The 18,324-nt window shown below is 46.5% G+C and overlaps 1 protein-coding gene across 1 annotated transcript in view; it reads left to right on the forward strand.

Annotated features, from left to right (window-relative positions):
* Podxl (podocalyxin like) overlaps window positions 1-18,324 on the forward strand; it is a 47,259-nt gene that overhangs the window by 24,898 nt on the left and 4,037 nt on the right. The window contains exons 2-7 of the mRNA XM_015493905.2: window positions 12,062-12,649; window positions 14,260-14,528; window positions 14,797-14,868; window positions 16,299-16,449; window positions 16,680-16,741; window positions 16,932-17,099. Coding sequence (XP_015349391.2) covers window positions 12,062-12,649; window positions 14,260-14,528; window positions 14,797-14,868; window positions 16,299-16,449; window positions 16,680-16,741; window positions 16,932-17,099 — 1,310 coding nt within the window. The remainder of the gene's footprint in view (window positions 1-12,061; window positions 12,650-14,259; window positions 14,529-14,796; window positions 14,869-16,298; window positions 16,450-16,679; window positions 16,742-16,931; window positions 17,100-18,324) is intronic.

An 18,324-nucleotide genomic window follows, 5' to 3' on the forward strand; every position in this document is an offset into this window, starting at 1 on the left:
CGGGAACTTGCCATCCTCCTGCCTCAGCCTCCCAAGTAGCGGGGATTATAGGTAGGTGTCACAGCACCAGGCTTTTGTTGAGTTTTAAGAAAAAATTTCCCCCTATGGAATTGGCCAGGACTTCAGTATAATGTTCAATAGCATTGAGAGAGGGTATCCTTGTCTTTCCCCAAAACTTCAGGGCAAGACACTCATCTTTCAATAAGTGTGACATTGGCTGTAGGTCTACTTGGACACATCATTTGTTGGGTAAGGGAAGTTCTTTTCCATTGCTGGTTTTTATTTTTATTTTTATTTTTGTGGTGCTGGGGACTGAACCCAGGGCCTTGTGCTTGCAAGGCAAACACTCTACCAACTGAGCTGTATCCCCAACACTGGTTTTTATTTCTTAAACATGATTAAGAGAATGTTTATTTTCAAATTCTGAACTGTCCTTGAGATGAACATCCCTTGGTTGTGATATACTGTCTTTTTTATATAGTGCCGGATTTGATTAGTCATCAGGGAAACGAAAATTAACACTACAGTGAGGAACCACTTCATGTCCACTAACATGGCCATAATGAAAAGGGCAGATGAAATTGTTGGTGAGGAGGCAAGAAAACTGGACCCACAGAACACTGGTGGTTGCCATGTCAAATGTGTAGCCACAGTGCAAAACAGTTTGGCAGTTCTTCTAAATGCTAAACACAGAGTTACCTTATGACTTAGCACTTCCACTCCTAGGTCTATATCCAAGAGAAACAAAGACATAAAAACCTGTGTAAAAACCCGTACACAAATACTCATAGCAACATTATTCAGAATAGCTTAAATGTTGAAATAACCCAAATGTTCATCAAATGCTGAATGGATAAACCAAATGTAGGCGATCCATGTAGTGGAATATCATTCAGCGGATTGTGACACAGGCTACAACATGAATGAACTTTGAAAATAAAAGGCAGAAGGAAAGCTTGCAGATAAACTGTCAGAAGACCCCATACTGTATGATAACATGTACATGACGTGTCCAGGATAGGCAGATCTTTAGACGGAAGGTCCATCAGTGGTTGCCCACGGCAACCAGAGGCACTTTTCTTCTGCTATGTCTTTAGTGTGGGTTTTTATTGATCTAGTCCGGGGTTGTGCTTGATGTCTGCTGTGGCTATAGAAACTTCAGTGCACCCCACAAAGTCCTTCAGTAACACCGCCCTGCTCTCTGCCTGGCTGTGGGTCTTTTTTGATGGTCCCCTGAGAGTCTCCCTTCTCTGGCTGCCCCCAGCAGTATCCGTTGTTACACCCACTTGCTGGCATTGTGGAGCAGGGGAGGGACATTCTCTGATGTTCTGATTAAGAGTCACTTAGGCACTGGTAACTTGCTGCTTGAGGGCATGGCCTTCACCAGCCTTCCTGCCTCTTCCCTCCATGTTCTGCTTAGCACATGGCCCTTAAAGGGCGTTTTTCTCTTCCCCGGCTCAGAGGGCTTCCACCTGAAAGCCGCTTCTCACCCTACCCTGCGCTTCTTAAAGGATATGGGCCTGCCTGGAGTTTCAGCAATGGCTTCCTTCCTTTTTGGGGGGACTGGGGATTGAACCCAGGGTCACTTAATCACTGAGCCACATCCCCAGCCTGCTTTATATTTTATATTTTATTTAGAGACAGGATCTCGCTAAGTTGCTGAGGTTGGCTTTGAACTCACAGTCCTCCTGCCTCAGCCTCCCAAGCCACTGGGATCACAGGAGTGCACCACTGCGCCCGGCTGTTGGCTTCCTTCTCACGACCTGCTGGAAACCTTTTGATGTGCACGCTCCTAGAGCTTTGCACTTTCACAAGCCTGTGCCCGGCCTTTAGCTATTCATGTAAAAATTTACCTGGAGCTGGGGTGTTAGCTGGGTGGCAGAGCCCTTAACATGCACGAGGCCTTGAGATCCGTTCCCAGCATCGCAGTGAGCGAAGGAACAAATGGAAAAATCTTTTAGCTGGCCGTCTCTGGGTAAGCAAATGCTCTGGCCAGTTTTTCCTGAAGTCGCCCCCTGCCTCTAGTTTTCAGTGTAGAATTTTCCCTCATGACCTCAGTTCTCCAATGGGCTGAGGAAGAGTCCTCATTCTTTTTTTGGTTTCTCAGTCCTTTTTTTATTGTAGGAATAAGAGTGAAGTTTTTTTGTTGTTGTTGTTGTTTGTTTGTTTGTTTGTTCCAGATCTCTCTTCTTTATTATTATTATTATTATTATTATTATTATTATTATTATTATTTTAGTACCTGGGATTAATCCCAGGACCTCACACATGCTAGGCAAGTACTTTTTGTGTTTTTTATTTTGAGACAGGGTCTTGCTAAATTGCCAAGGCTGGCCTCAAAACTAGAACTCCTCCTGCCTCAGCCTCCTGAGTAGCTGGGATTACAGATGGTAAGACCACACCTTGCTCAGCATCTCTACTCTTGTTAGCTGAAACCGTACGTCCTGTGATTTCTTTTGGTGAACACAAGTTGTTAACTTCGATGAAGCCATCAGTCTCTTTCTTTGGCTTGTGCTGTTCATGTTTTGTTAATGGTCAATCACCATCATTATAAATGGCCAATCACTATTATTATAAACTAATTCTTTTTACAGATATTTTGCAGTAGAGCAGACTGTGTTATGGAAAGTTTGTGCAAGGCTAGAATTATTTGATCTTTCAAACCCACTTTTGGAAAAGTAATGATTACCTATTCACTTTCTTTTTAATCATAGGACAAATTATTATTTCTTCTACAGTTACTCTGAAGTTTTTTTTAAAGGAAAATGTCCATCTTTTCTGCCTCAAATTTATCAGCATTTGTTCATAATGACCTATGCTTTAAATATCTGTTATTATTTTTACATCTTATTATTTATGCCTTTGGATTTTCCCCTTTAATTAATTTTCCCAAAGGTTTTATTATTTATTACCCTTAAGAAATCATTGATTGATTGATTGATTGATTGCCAGGTGTGGTGGCACATGCTTTTGGTCCCTGCTACTTGGGAGACTGAGGCCGGAGGATTGTTTGAGCCCAGGAGTTCAAGTCTACCCTGGTCAACATAGTGAGACCCAATTTCAAAAAGAAAAACAAGACCAAAATTCTTTTTTTGTTTTTTACTTCTGCTATTGGATTTTGGTTTCTATTTCATTGTTGATTTTTATCATCATTACTTCATACCTCCTGTTTTTCTCAAGGATTATTTTGCAGCTTTCCATTATCAGATTTAGCCTGAGTAGGTCCTAAAGAAAGACTCATGAAAATTCTAGGGTGCCTCGTATCCTCAGCAGGTGGCCCCCTCCCCTCAGTCCATTCTCCAGGGCCAGAGGGAGCTGGTGCCCTGTGATCAGCTGTCTGAGGAGTGTGGAGGTCAAGACTGCTGTAGATGGTGTGGGATAACGGGCTGGTGCTGGCCACAGGTGCCACTGGTGGGCTGCTAGAGGATGATAGCCCTATTTAGGGGAGACCCTAAAGAAAAGGCTGGGAAGAAAATTCTTCCAATGGCCAGGACTTTGAATAGTGCATTTCATGGCTGTTTGTTTATTTACTTACTAATTTTGAAGGAGAGCGACTCTGAGGTGAGGATGTGAGCAGGTTTACAGACAATAGCTAGTGCTCTTAGGAACTTGGAGGGAGCAGGAGTGGTGCATGGGATTTAGGCACAGATGGCCTGGGTGCATCTGGAGAGTGTGGCTGTGTGTCACTTGGGGAGGCTCTGGGGAATCTGGTGGTCTAGATGGCTCCTTGTGTATGTCAGTTCCCTTCTTTCTCTGTCACCTCATGGCTGCTTGTCAGGTTCACGACTAAGTGGCCTTGGGGTAGGGAGACTGCTAAAGCAGCAACTTCTGGACCTGTGCTGGCCCCGCTCTGCACACAGACTTGGAAGGCCTTCCTTGTCCCACCACAGTGGCCCGCAGAGCACAGGGCTTCTCCACGGGACTCACCGCAAGGCAAAGTCAGCGGAGCACTAAGCTTTAAGATTTACTCTTTTTTTTTTAACATTTTTTATATTTAATATTTTTATATTTAATATTTTAAAATATTTTTTTAGTTGTCAGTAGACCTTCACTTTATTTATTTATTCGCAGTGCTGAGAATCCAACCCAGGGCCTTGCATGTGCTAGGCAAGCGCTCTGCCACTGAGCACAAGCCCAGCCCGGGTGTACTCTTCTTGCTGTGAGTCTCATGCTGCTAAATAATGAAGCAGGGAGGAATATGGATGGGACCCAGGGGATTCCCTGTGGTGCCCAATCATAAAAGTAAATGGAGGGACCTCTTACCGACAGTGTCCCTGAGGGCTGCATCTCTCAGAAATGCAGTCTAGAATCCGCCTTCATGGCGTCAGTGGTGCTAACTGTAGTACCCTGGGTGGTAGCAGACCATGACCTCACCAGAGCAGTGTGGGAGAGTCTGGACACGGCTTCTGACTGAAGCCTGATTCTTTGGCTACCCCAGTGTTTTATTAGCTAACTGATTCTCTTCTTAATAAATTCACTTTCTGTTGAAAGCACAGAATTGGTTTCTAATGTTTGAAACTGAGACCCTGATTCTCAAAGAAGTAGGATATAGGGGAAGATTAGGAGGCTCAATAGCCCCACAAGGATATGTTCAAGGCCCAACCCTTGATACTGTATGTTAGTTAGCTTTTTCACTGATCTCCCTAAAAGACCTGACAAGAACAACAGAGGAGGAAAAGTTTATCTGGGGGCTCACAGTTTCAGAGGTCTCAGTCCATGGACAGCTGGCTCCATTCCTCTGGGCTCAAGGTGAGGCAGGACATGATGGTAGAAGAGTGTGGCAGGGGATGCAGCTCACAGTGATGATCAGGAAGCAGAGGGAGACATCTCTACTTGCCAAGTACAAATGTGTACCTCAAAGCCATGCTCCCAATGCCCCACCTCCTCCAGAAATACCCCACCTGCCTTCAGTGACCACTCGGGTGATTAATTCACTGATTGGGTTAAGACCCTCCTAACCCAATCATTTCTCCTGAATCTTCTTGCACTGTCTCACATGTAAGCTTTAAGGGGAACACCTCACCACTAAACCGTAATATTGTGGATTTTACCTTAATTGGAAATAGGTCTTTGCAGATGTAATTGGGTCAAGATAAAATCATACTGGATTAGGACAGTCCTTAAATCCAATGACTGGTGTCCTTATGTGGGGAGCGGCTGGGGGTGTAACTCAGTGGGAGAGAATGTACATAGCACATGCAAGGCCCTGGGCTCAATTCCCAGAAACCCCCGGCCCCTTGCCATGCACAGAGATATAGAGATGCGTGTTGATGGAGTCAGAGATCGTAGTGGTAACTACAAGCCAGGGAGATCAAGCAATGCTTAGAGGAGGTAAGGAAAGATTCTTCCCCAGGGCTCCATAGGGAGCTTGGTCCTGTCAGTCAAGGGGGAAATGCATTTGTGTGGTATTAAGCCATAGCAACCTTTTGCAAGGAGTATACACATCACTGAAGAGTCCTGGGAACCGTGTGAGTGGCTGTTCTTTATTATCATTCAACCCAGGCCTCATTTGCTGGGCCCATAGTAGGAACAGGACACCAGTGAGCTGCCCATCCATTTTAATCCTTAGAACACGTGATTTTTTAGCTGTTGTTCATGCTGGTTTTGTTGCTATTATGGAATTACACATAGCTTTTCCCCTAGAAATTAAATTCTACTCTTGTCTCTACTACCCAAGTGGTTTAGTTTTCTCCCACTGAAATCAGCATTTCCTACTATCATCTGCCCAATGAGGAACAGCCACAGCAAAGATCTTACAATATGCTAACAGCCCTCCCAATTAGATCTCAAATTTAATCAAATTCTAACCACCATCAGTTTTGAGATGCACTATTATTTTATGAACCACTTAGATTAAACAAACCATATCGAGCATGCTACAGGGACACTGCTACATCCATGTTCATAGCAGCACAATTCACAATAGCAAGACTGTGGAACCAACCTAGATGCCCTTCAATAGACGAATGGATTAAAAAATGTGGCATTTATACACAATGGAGTATTACTCTGCATTAAAAAATGACAAAATCATAGAATTTGCAGGGAAATGGATGGCATTAGAGCAGATTATGCTAAGTGAAGCTAGCCAATCNAACAATAAAAAATTTAAAAAAAAAGAAAGAAAGGGGAGAAATTAAAATAATAAAAATAATTTGCATTTTTGATAAGATAATGAGGAAGATACTGCAAAATAAACTTGGAGAACTGTTGACCCTAAGAGACTAAGGCATTGAACATTAATATCTGCTGACATCATGAAATGAAAGACAAATCAAGCATTATGTGTTTCCTAATGGAAGAATATATTACCTATCACCCAGGAAGCTTTCTTGCTAAAGCCACCCCGCTCCCCCCCAAAATCCCCTGCTTTAATGCTTTAATCCCTTGCTAAAATGCCAATGTTTAGATTCAAGCTTGTGATCATCCTGTTTCAGCCTCCTGAATCATTGGGATTTTTATCAGCACACGAACCACCAATTTTTAGGAAATATAAATAGGGCATACATTAAATCAGGGGATACAATTTGTAAACTCTAGAACATGGGAAATTAGGATTCTTCAAATAATGAATTAATAGAAAAAAGAAATGGGGAAGGAACTTACAGATTAAAAGACATTTCAAAATCAAAAAAAAAAAAAACGAAAAACCATATCAAAGTGTGAGCTTCAGTCAATTGCTGTCATCACTTCAGAGAATTAGAACTCATGAAATCCTTTATTTCTGAAAGCCTTGTGAATGGAGTATCCGTTGAGCTCTTTTAGGGAACGAAGAGAGAGTTTGAGTGGTCCAATCATACAAGATAAAACACTCTTGTATCTCTCCAAGGCTTTGGATTTCTTCTAACATTATTGCAGGGAATTTCTGGTAACTTACCTGTTACAGTCCATGTAGTGTCTCTATGACAAAGCACTTGAAGCTGGGTACTTTACTAAGAAAAAAGGTTTATTTGGTTCATGATGGGTGGGAAGTCCAAACAGCATGGTGTTAGTGTCTTGTGGGGGCCCCTTGGCAGGTAGTATCATATGGCAGGAGTGCCTATAAGAGAGCTCACATGGTGAGGGGTAAAGTAAGCTAGAGAGGACCAGGCTTCTTGTGTTATGAGAACTGGCTCTCACAGGAAGTCAGCCATTCCTATAAGACCTAGCCCACTCCAGGAGACCAGCAATAATCCCCTCATGAGGGCAGTCATGACCCAGGCACCTCCCATCACATCCTGCCTCTTAAAAGTCCCACTCCCTTTCAACATTGTTATACTGGGGGTCAAGCTTGCAGCAAGTACACCTTTGGGGGGCAAAGCACACTCCAGCCATGGCAGCAGATTGACTTAACGTGGGCTACCATTGAGGCCTGGTTTCAGCCAGCTACGGAAATAATTAGAGCTGCTCCTAGCTGCTTGAGCCAGCATGTTGAACTTAAAGCCTCTGGTATGCGTTACCCATGTTGGTAAATACAGCTATGTATTGGCTAGATTTCTTCCTACAGGTATTTTTATTTTTTTTCTCACATTTTTTACCCGTGTATTATAGTTGTACATATTGTTGGGGTTTGTTGTTACATATTCATACGTGCGCACAATGTCATTTGGCCAGTGTCACTTCCCAGCCCTTTCCCCCTCCCTCCCTGACTCCCATCCTTGAACCCTTTCCTCTACTGATCTCTCTTTTTTTTTAAGGAAATTCGCCCCCACCTTTCTGTTCCTTTTTCCTCTCTAGCTTCCACAAGTGAAGAAAACATACAACCCTCGATTTTCTGAATTTTGACTTTTTGCTTAACACAATCTCCAGTTCCATCCATTTCCCTGCAGGTGACATAATTTCATTTTTCTTTATGGCCGAATAAAATTCCATTGTGTATATTTTCCATATTTTCTTGATCCATGTATCTATTGATGGATGTCTAAGCTAGTTCCATGGTTTGGCTACTACAAACACGGGTTTGCATGCATCACTATAATGGGATTACTTTAACTCTTCAGGATAGATACCGAGGAGTGGTATAAGTGGATCATATGGTGGTTTGATGTCTTCTACTTTGAGGAAGCTCCATGCTGATTTCCTTAGCGGTTGTACTAATTTACCATCCAACCAACAGTTGGGTGGTAAATTCTTTTTTCCTCCACATCCTCCCCAGCATTTACTATTTGTATTCTTGATGACTTCCATTCTGACTGGTGTAAGCTGAACTCTCGGTGCAGTTTTGATTTGCATTTTCCTAATTATTAATGATGTGAACATTTTTCCGTACATTTGTTGGCCATTTGTACTTCCTTTGAGAAGCGTCTGTTTAATTCGTTTGCCCACATATTAATTTTTTTGGTGTGAAGATTTTTGAGTTCTTTATTTATTCTAGACATTAATCCTCAGTCAGAAAAGTAGCTAGCAAAGGTTTTCTCCCACTCTGTGGGCTCTCTTCACGTTCCTAATTGTTTCCTTTACTGTGCAAAAGCTTTTTAATTTGATGCCATCCCATTTATTAACTCTGGCATTATTTCCTGAACTTTAGGGGTCCTATTGAGGAAGTCTTGCCTGTGTCTAAACAAGTGTTGAACCTACATTTTCTTCTGGAAGTTGCATAGTTACTGGACTAATTCTGAGGCCTCTGATCCAGTTTGAGTTGATTTTTGTGCAGGGTGAGAGATAAAGGTCTAGTTTCATTCTTTTAAATATGCACGACCAGTTGTGCCAGCACCATTTGTTTAAAAGGCTGTTTTATCTCCAAAATATATTTTGGGTACCTTTTTCAAGGATCAGATGACTGTAGATGTGTGGGTCTCTGCAGGTATTTTTAGTGAATAAGCATTCTTCTAGGTGAGACTGTGTACCTCTGGGTCCTCCTAGAATCTTGACTGTCGATAGGTTTGAAGAAAATGAGAGTGATTCGAATACTGAGGAGATTTGGCTTCTGCTCTGTTGATTGGGTGAGTTCTGCTGAGGTTATTGAGAGCCTTAAACAAGGTCAGAGCAACCTGAACAGATAGGAGAACGGTGGTTGAAAGGACTGGCAAGTGAATTCCATTGATGATGGAGATTACAAGTAGTCTTCATCTTCATCCTCCAGGTCCCCACCCAATCAATCAAGGTTCTGTTTCCACATGGAGCACCGTGAGGCTGCAAATTAAATTAACACTGTAGTTTGCCAACTCAAGGGATCAAGTATCTGTCTTTTGGACTTTTCAGCCCTTTTGCTGCAAAGAAGAAGCAATCCCTAACTGGGCACAGTGGCTCATGCCTGTAATCCCAGCAGCTCGGGAGGCTGAGGCAAGGGGATTGCAAGTTCAAAGTCAGTCTCAGCAACTAAGCGAGGCCCTAAGCAACCTACTGAGACCCTGTCTCTAAATAGAATGTATATTTTTAAAAAGGGCTGGGGCTGTGGCTCAATGGTGGGGCAACCCTGCGTTCAATCCCCAGTACCAAACCAAACCAAACCAAACCAAACCCAAAACAGCAATTGATGATGGAATTTAGGAATTGGGAATTTAGGAATTCAAGTTACTCTTTCTTTATTTATACTAGTAGTTTTAATGGAGTAGTGTTTTTTTTTTATTCCCCCAGGGGACATTTAGCAATATCTGGAGACATTTTTAGTTGTCACAGCTGGAGAAGGGTATGTGTGTGTGTTACTTGCATCTACTGGACAGAGGCCAGTGAGGTCGCTAAATGTCCTCTAATGCATGGGACTTCCATGGCAAAGAAGAATCCAGTGCAAAATGTCAATAGTTTTCAGCAGTTTACCACAGGAAGAAGTGACCATCCCACTCCACGATGCCCTAACTGTGCTGATACCTCTCATAGTATCTTTTGATAAAAGACACCATCAATGATAAGAAGCACATTACTTTATGAACTATAAGAAGGGGAGACCCCTGTCAAACAAGAGCTTCACCTTGAACCCCTCCCACCCCCTCAGCCACCAACAAGTACTGGAGATTGAACCCAGGGTACTTTACCACCGAACTAGTTGTTTCTATTTTTTATTTTGAGACAGGGTCTGATTAAGTTGCTGAGGGTCTCACTAAGTTGCTGAGGCTGGCCTCAAACATGGGATCGTCCTGCCTCAGCCTCCTGAATTGCTGAGGTTATAGATGTGTGCCCCTGTGCCAAGCTTACATTGATTTTTAACATGCATCCTGGTAAATGGGCCTTTCATTCGTTTGTGGCAGATATACTCAGTCCCACCAAAGCCACTTCTTAGACTTCTCATGCACAAGATGCCGTCGGATACCAGGTAGAGCCCTGTTACTTAGAATTCTGACTGCCTTGGGCCCCTCTAGGGGCTCCTGAGAAACTTCTTCCTCTCAGTAGCAAAGTGAGTGTGTGCCACCAGAGTTCCTCCTGGTCTGTGGTCTCTTCCCTCCCTAGCTGGCAATAGAGGACCCAACCCTGAGCTGCTGAGACATGCTTGTGCTTGTCCCTGGGGGGCTGGAGACGCAGGTATCTAGTGTTTTCAGCCTGAGAGAGGAGGCACTCTGCCGCTACCCAGTCTCGGGTGGGGAAGTGCCCAAGCAGAGGCAAATGGTAAAGGTGCTGACTGGTTCCAGGGAGCAGCTCAGGTCCATGACCTCCCTTCCCACCAGGCCCTCCCTTCTGCTCGCCCCAGATTCTCTCCTTCCTCTCACTCGGTGCATCAGCAAGCAGCCCATCTCCTCGAACAGTCACAGTCCCTCCTGTCTGGCTTGATCCGTTTCCTCTGCAGGACCGCCGGAGAGCAGCTCTGAGCAAAGCCTGTGTCTCACCTGTGCATCTTCCTTGCCTTAACACCTTCCACGGCATCTTTACACAGAATAAAATCCAAAAATCCTTATTTGGACCTCTGAGCTTAGGTTTCATTTTACCAAGGGGACAGTTTTTAAGAGCACCTTCTTATACTCTCAGAAATGTCTGGTTTAGGGGCTGGGATTGTGGCTCAGTGGCAGCATGCATGAGGCCCTGGCACCACATAAAATAAAAACAAATAAAATGAAGGTATTATGTCCATTTACAACTAGAAAAAAAAAATAGAATGTCTGGTTTAAGCTGGGGATGGAGGTGCACTCCCATAACCCCAGTAACTTGAGGCTGAGGCAGGAGGATCACAAGTTCAAGGCCAACTTTGGTAACTGAGCGAGGCCCTGTCTCAAAAATTTCAGAGGGGCTGGAGATGTAGCTCGGTGGTAAAGTGCCACTGAGTTCACTCCCTAGCACTGCAAAAATTCAGACCCAGGCCCTGCATTTGTGAGGTCCCCTTGCCCCTGAGCTACGTGTGTACACCCGTCCCCGTGGCCCCTTTCCCTCTCTCAGAGACACTTGTCTTCCCACTTTCCACACAACATTCTCCTTGGATCCTTCAGATCTTGGCTTAATAATGGTCACCTTAGGGTCCCCTTTCTTCGCCTGTCCACCCCCCTTTTCTGTACTGGTCACATCCCTCTTGTAGTGACCAGAATCTGACTTTTTTGTTCTGCCTGCCTGTCACCTCCCTGTGGGTGTGGGTGCTTTCTCACCAACACAGGACCCAGCAGATCTCAGTACCCTCCATAAATATTTCATGAAATCAGCCAATAAAAGGCCTTCCTTCCTGACCCCCTTCCACTTGAGGTTAAGCCACCATGATGGACACAGCCCAAGACTCTGCACTCTTCTTCCTTGGCACAGGCCACAGCTGCATGGAAACAATCCTTTGTGTGACTCCCGTGGTCATCAGTTTCTCCTAGGTTGGGACTGACCTGGGATAGTTGCAACGGGGCCAGGGCAGTTCAGGAAGCATCAGTCTGGAATCTTCTGGGGGGCAGAGCTGTTGACCCGAGCCCAGGTGGGGAGGGCGGGACACCAGCTCAGCGTGCAGCCATCCCGTCCCGCTGGCTTCCTTCTCTTCTGGGGAACTTCCTTTTACTTCCCCTGCTTCACTCTAATATGCCTGCTAGAAGTTTCTCGAATTCCAGAAAACTCTGGACTCATGACGGATCCAGCAAGGCAAATGGCAGGATAGGAGCAAGGCCGCTGAATCCCAGGGCAGAGGTAGAGGACTGCAGAGAGAAAAAACTCCCTCTGTTCCCTGTCTTGATCTGTGTTATTTTGTCAGCAGCAGGTAAGGACGGCTCGCCACCAGCAGCCCCGGCTACCACAGTAAAAACTAGCACAGTCTCAGGCGCGAAGCCCCAAACTTCAGGATCCATTTCAGACCCAGCGACATCCACCAAGTCGAACACGGCCAACTCTTCGGCATCCACATCCGAAGGGGAGCCCTTGAACTCAACTCAGCCAAGCACCCCTGCGGTGACTACAGTCTCTACAACCACCAGTGTCACACAGAGTGGTAGTACCACGCCTTCCTCTCCCACTTTAACCAACACTGAAAAAGCAACCTTCCAGAGCACGGACAAAGGAACAACTGTCCCTGGAGACAGCAGTACTGGCCACATTCCCACATCCACCACAGCCACTCAGAGAACAGAGGTGTCGAGCTCTCTTCCTTCAGGGTCCATTGCCACAAAACACTCTCCTGTGGTTTCATCTGGCAGCCCAGGCTCTCACCATTCAACCACTGTCACTGTGAAGACCCCAGAGAGCTCTACCAGTGGACAACACAGACTTTCCTCGGTCCCCAGTGGTTCAAGCCCTGCGCCTGGCACTAGCAGCCCCACATCCAAGGTGTTGCCCACCACACAAAGTAAGTAGGGCCTCGACTTGTTACTGTTTTTCAAGCAAAAAGAAACTTTTCTGTGCTTTTTTTCCTCTATACAGTTTCTCTCTGGGAGGGTTATGCCGAGACCTGAACATGAGGACACTCCTTCACTCAGAGCTGGTTTCCCATTTCTGATGAGCAAGGCCAACATTCGAGGGTTTTGGCCTGCCCAGGGTAAACACGCCAACCGTCTACACACAGGCAAGACTGCACTGTGGTGGTGGCAGCAGGGTGTTAGAATATTCTAGAATGGTGATCCTCAGACTTGTTCGATGACAACCCATCATAAGAAACACACTTTAATACATCAGGGTCTAAAAAAACACATATAGCCGGGTGTGGTGGCACACGCCTATAATCCCAGTGCCTTGGGAGGCTGAGGCCTGAGGATCTGAGTTCAAGGCCAGCCTCAGCAACAGTGAGACACTAAGCAGTTTTGTGAGACCCTGTCTCTAAATAAAATACAAAAAAGGGGGCTTGTAGTTCAGTGGTAGAGTGCTTGTCTTGCACATGTGAGGCACTGGGTTCAAACCTCAGCACCACATAAAAAAAATAAAATAAATAAAACAAAGGTATTATGTTCACCTTACAACTAAAAAAATATTTAAAAAAAAAATACAAAATAGGGCTGGGGGAGCTGGGGTTGTGGCTCAGTGGTAGAGCGCTTCCCTAGCACATGCAAGGCCCTGGGCTTGATCCACATAAAAATAGATAAATAAAATAAAGGTATTGTGTGCAACTACAACTAACAAATAATAGAAGAAATAGGGCTGGGGGATGTGGCTCAGTGGCTGAGTGCTCCCAAGTTCAATCCCTGGTACCTGCCGCCCAAAAAATAATAAATAAAAAAACACACATATAATGCATATAAATGAAATAAATTTCACTATATAGGACTTTTTATATAAGCTGATATTTTCAATTCTGTTCCATTTCCTTTTCCTTTTATTAACTGATTTCTCAAGTGCTCATCTTAACCTAGTAAAATAATTTCAAAATCTAGTGATGGAGCTGGGTAAGCTATTTTGGGAAACTGAGGCAGGAGGATTGCAAATTTGAGGCTGGCTATAGCAACTTAGTGATACCCTCAACAACTTAGCAACACCCTGTCTCTAAATTAAAAAGGACTGGGGTTGTAGTTAAGTGGTAGCGTGCTTCTGGGTTCCATTCCCAGTACCATCAAAAAAAAAAAATTGAGGCAGGAGAAAAATCTACAGATGGATCATGAGCTTCAAAATCCTGACCCATCTGGGATCTGCTGAATTGGAACTTCGGCTAGTGACTGAAGAATCTGGAGATCCAGGCACTCCCAGGTAACATAGATATATCTTGAAACATCACACTGGGCGAGGGTGGCCCTCTCCTATGGTGAGAGGCTCTGAATTGGATAAATGCAACTCCCTGCTGTGCCACCTGCTACCACATGACCTTGGGAAAATCATTGAGTCCTCCTGGGCCTCTTTGGCTTAGCTCTTAAACTGGCTTGTCCAGTGTGACTGTCCTGTAAAATGGTACAGGACACCACTTCATCCCCCTGCCTCTGCACACTGGAACCAGAAAAGACTGGACTTTTCTCTGCTCTTTTATTCTTCTAGCCTCTTCAGTCTCCACCATAGCACCCCAGAAGGAACACCCACCATGCACCCCAGAAGGAACTCAGCAGACCTCCAGCCAGATGCCACCCAAGCCCACCCCGTCTTCCTCCATGACATCTCCGCTTGAGGGCTCTTTGTCCAGTCCTTCGTCAAGAACTGGGGCCACATCTACTGTTGGGGGATACACCCACTCCAGCACTCGTTCGGCTTCAACTGCCCCCCAAGGCCTCAGCACAACCTCTTCCACCCTGGCTCCTGGGAAACCCAAGGTAATTCCAGCAAGGTGGGACAAAAAGGAGAGCCCATGCTCCAAGAAAAGCTATTTCTATTTTCGCTCCAGCCAAGAGCAAAATGAGGAATACTGTCCATTTGCCCCATCTCCCCTGGTTTTTCCTAAGGCTTCCAAAGACATTCCTGACTTTAAACTGGCCCAGCCGTGCCCCTAGCTTGCCACGAACTGATTACCACCCACGGGATGGAGGAGAACAGGATCCTTGGATCTTTGGGCCTGACCCTTCCTCTCATGGCTTTTTCCAGGTAGACTGCATGCCTCCTGAAAGGCTGGATAAGAAGCTGCTCATCCTGAACCTCACGGAAACCAGCCCCTGTGTGAGTACTGCTCATCAGCCCTCCACAGCCTGCAGGCTGGCAGGGGAAAGGAAGCAGAGGGGACCAAAGTGCTCCGTCTAGAACGGGTGGTGTGTTCACCTAGGGATCTGCCCCTTGCCATCTTACAGAGCAACAAACTAAGGTTCAGACTTCTCTAAGGTCACACAGATAGGACTGCCACAGGCCAGAACAAGTTCCCAAGTCTCCTCCCTTTCACTGTGCTTACCCACAGTGGTCTGAGGGGCAGGAGGCCCCGATCCTGGTTGCCCTTTGCCTCTAGCTCTGGGTGTGACTTCAGACAGTTGGTCTGTTTGGAAATGGGAATTTAAGTCGTCCTCACTTCCCTTGTTCTCAGGGTGGCTTTGTTTCCTGGTCCATGTGTTTTCTGAGAGCCTCAGTGGTGGCAAGCCATTAGGGAGAGTCTCCTTCTTCAAACCCAAGGAGTTGGGGGGTGGGCAGGAGATAAAAGGGTCCTGGTACTGAACATAAGGGAGCCCCTGCCTGTAGTTGTTCTATTCTGAGTGATGTGTGGACACTGTATGAGCGAGAGGGCGACCAAGGACTTGAGCTGGGGATGTTCTGTTGCTCAATGAATAGCTGTTGAGCCCTGTGAGTGCAGGTGGTGGCTGGCTCACTGCTGCCCTCTCCTGGCCAGTGCCTATTTTTGCACCCACTCTAGGAACTAGAATAGAACAGGATTTGGTTTCTACAGGTTGGAGAGCTTTTCTGCCATTGTGCTTTTTCTTGGGCATCCATTTTGCTGGCTTTTCTAGGTAAACCTTACAGAAGTATAGATTTGACCATCAGAGTTTTAACCTCCAGGGGTAGCTTATGGAGGTCTTGACGCAGGTCAGAGAAACATCAGCTAGGGGAGCCCTGATGACCTCCCTGCACTGTATTCCTCACCCCGAGCCCTGAAGCCACGTTGCCATGTACTCTCTGCTTCTCCATGTTCTCTGCACACATTCAGTGGCTCCTCGCCTTCCCCATCAGCCTGTTCACGGCCTCAGTCCGAGCCTCAGAGGGACACAGGTGCATCATTCTGGGACTAGACCACCTTGAGTCCAGAGCTGAGGTCTTCCACTCCTGCGGTCTTCAAAAGGGGCAGGAGAGGCTGGCAAATGACAAGTTCAGAGAGCACTGGAGCCCCTGCTGCCAGAGGTGGGGTGCTGTGCTGTGTTCCCCTGCCCACAGTACAGGGCACTGATTCCCGAGTCTCAAAGAACATGGAGGAGATAGGCCCTGTTGCGCCCACAGTCTGAGGAGACTCGGGGCAGAGAAGCTGGGCGCTGAAGAATATAGACCGACTCCTGGCAGGGCTTGGAATGCACTGGTGGAGTGTGGAGAGGGACGCGGGTGGCAGAGGGCAGCCCCACAAGCCTAGACTGTTGTCACACCCCTCTGCAATGCCTGTGTTCTCCTCACAACAGGCAAAGAGCCCTCCAGCGGATGACAAATTGATCACACAGCTGTGCCAAGCAGTCAAAGCCACCTTCAACCCGGCTCAGGATTCGTGTACAATACAGCTGGCTCCCATTCAGGAAAGCCAGGCGGTGGCCCTCAAAAAAATCACTATTCAAAGTGAGTTGAAGGCAAGAGGGCCTAGGCCTGTGTGGGTGGGAACAGAATGGGAGGTGACGGTCCAGGGGCTGCTTGGAGTGTGGGTCAGGGTGGTGCCGCTAGGAACTGTCAAGCCACGCATCCTCTCAGGGCCACCCAAGAGGCTGGACCATGCAGAACACCCTTGTCTTGGGCTTCCTCTCCCTTGCCACCACATGGCTCTGAGGCAGCACCTCTCCTCTCTCCTACAGCAAATCTCCTTCCTGAGAATGTGTACACCCTGCTGAAGGACAAGTGGGATGACCTAAGAGAGGTAGGTGGGCTGCTCCGGATGCAGGGCTGGATCAGGAGCCTCTCTCTCAAGTCCAGCGACCCCTCAGTGTGGCAGGGCTATTGCCCGTGCAAGCTTCTGCAGCAGATGGAAGAGCTCTCCATCCCGGGGGGGTTGGGGGAGCGGGGATCGAAGACTGTTCTCTGCCACATGATGTCTCCTACCTGGCCAGGTGGGAGTCAGCCACATGCAGCTGGGGGATGAAGGACCGCCGGAGGAGGCTGAAGACCGCTTCAGCATGCCGCTCATCATCACCATCGTCTGCATGGCATCCTTCCTGCTCCTCGTTGCGGCCCTCTATGGCTGCTGCCACCAGCGACTCTCCCAGAGGAAGGATCAGGTGAGCACATCCCTCCTCTGACTAGGGAAACAGTCCAGTCACCAGACAAGCTCTCGGCTTATCACTCCTGTAGTCCAGCAGGGGACAGTGAGTGGCCTTGGACCCTTCAGGCAGGCAGAGCACCGCCTAGGCAGCCGCCAGCTGCTGAAGAGGCACCATGACCTGAGGCAAGAGCAGGACTTTTGAAGAAAAAGATTAGGTTGAAGCCCTGTTCTTGGTGTGACCTTGAGTCCATCATATAACCTCTTGGAGCTTCAGCTGTTCCCACACAGTAGAGACAGTTTCCATCTTGCAGAGCTGTTCTGGGGATTGAAATAAATGGCCCTGTGTGTGCTGTCTCACCAAACTTCTCTCATCTGCTAAACTCTTATCTTTCAGTTCCACCCAGATCTGTGGTTTTCCCCCGAGTGCCCCTTGAAGGAGCTTTGGGAAAATTTTCATGCCTAGCTTCCTCATGCTCCACCTGAAACCCAATCTCTGGGTCAGCGTGTGTTCAGAGCTGCGCAGGTGATTCTAACATGCAGTCAGAGCCAAATCTGAGAGAGAGGAGGGACGGGATTGTCCCATTGCTGCAGCAGGGATGCCCATGGTGACTGCCCTACCTGTCTTGTCCAGGCTTGGAGAGAGGTCCTTGGTCACCTGGCCTGAAGGGAGGTCATTTTCTCATAGTACTGCTCAATCCACGACTATGGGGGTAATGTGGGTGCTTGGAGAGGTTTTGAGGGAAAGTAATGGAGGAGAGACGAAAATACTTAGTAGGTCCTGGAGAACAAAGTCCATGTTCGCTGACATCAGCGATTCAGACTTGCCCACGGGATGATGGTGAGACCATTGGGGAATTTTAGGGTGTGAAGCAGGCCTGTAGCCAGGGTGACAGCCAGCACCTACATGTGAGCAGAGTGCTTGCTTTAGTCAAATTGGGTTCCCTGAGTCGAAGGAGGTAGCACATGTTAACACTATATTAAGCCAGGCACCGTGTGCCACCTGTGATCCCATCTACGGGGGGAGGCTGAGGCAAGATTGCAAGTTTGAGCTCGGCCTTGGCAACCAACTGAGACCTTGTCTCAAAATAAAATAAAAAGGAATGGGGAATAACTCAGTGATAAGAGTATTTGCTTAGCACGCCTGAAGTCTTGGGTTTGAACTCCAATATTGCAAAGGAAAAATAAAAAAAGAAAGAAAGAAAGAAAAACTTAAGGCTTATAACCCTCTAAAATTACTCTTT

This window comes from Marmota marmota, unplaced genomic scaffold (assembly GCF_001458135.2).
Source record: "Marmota marmota marmota unplaced genomic scaffold, marMar, whole genome shotgun sequence".
Taxonomy (NCBI): Eukaryota; Metazoa; Chordata; class Mammalia; order Rodentia; family Sciuridae; genus Marmota; species Marmota marmota.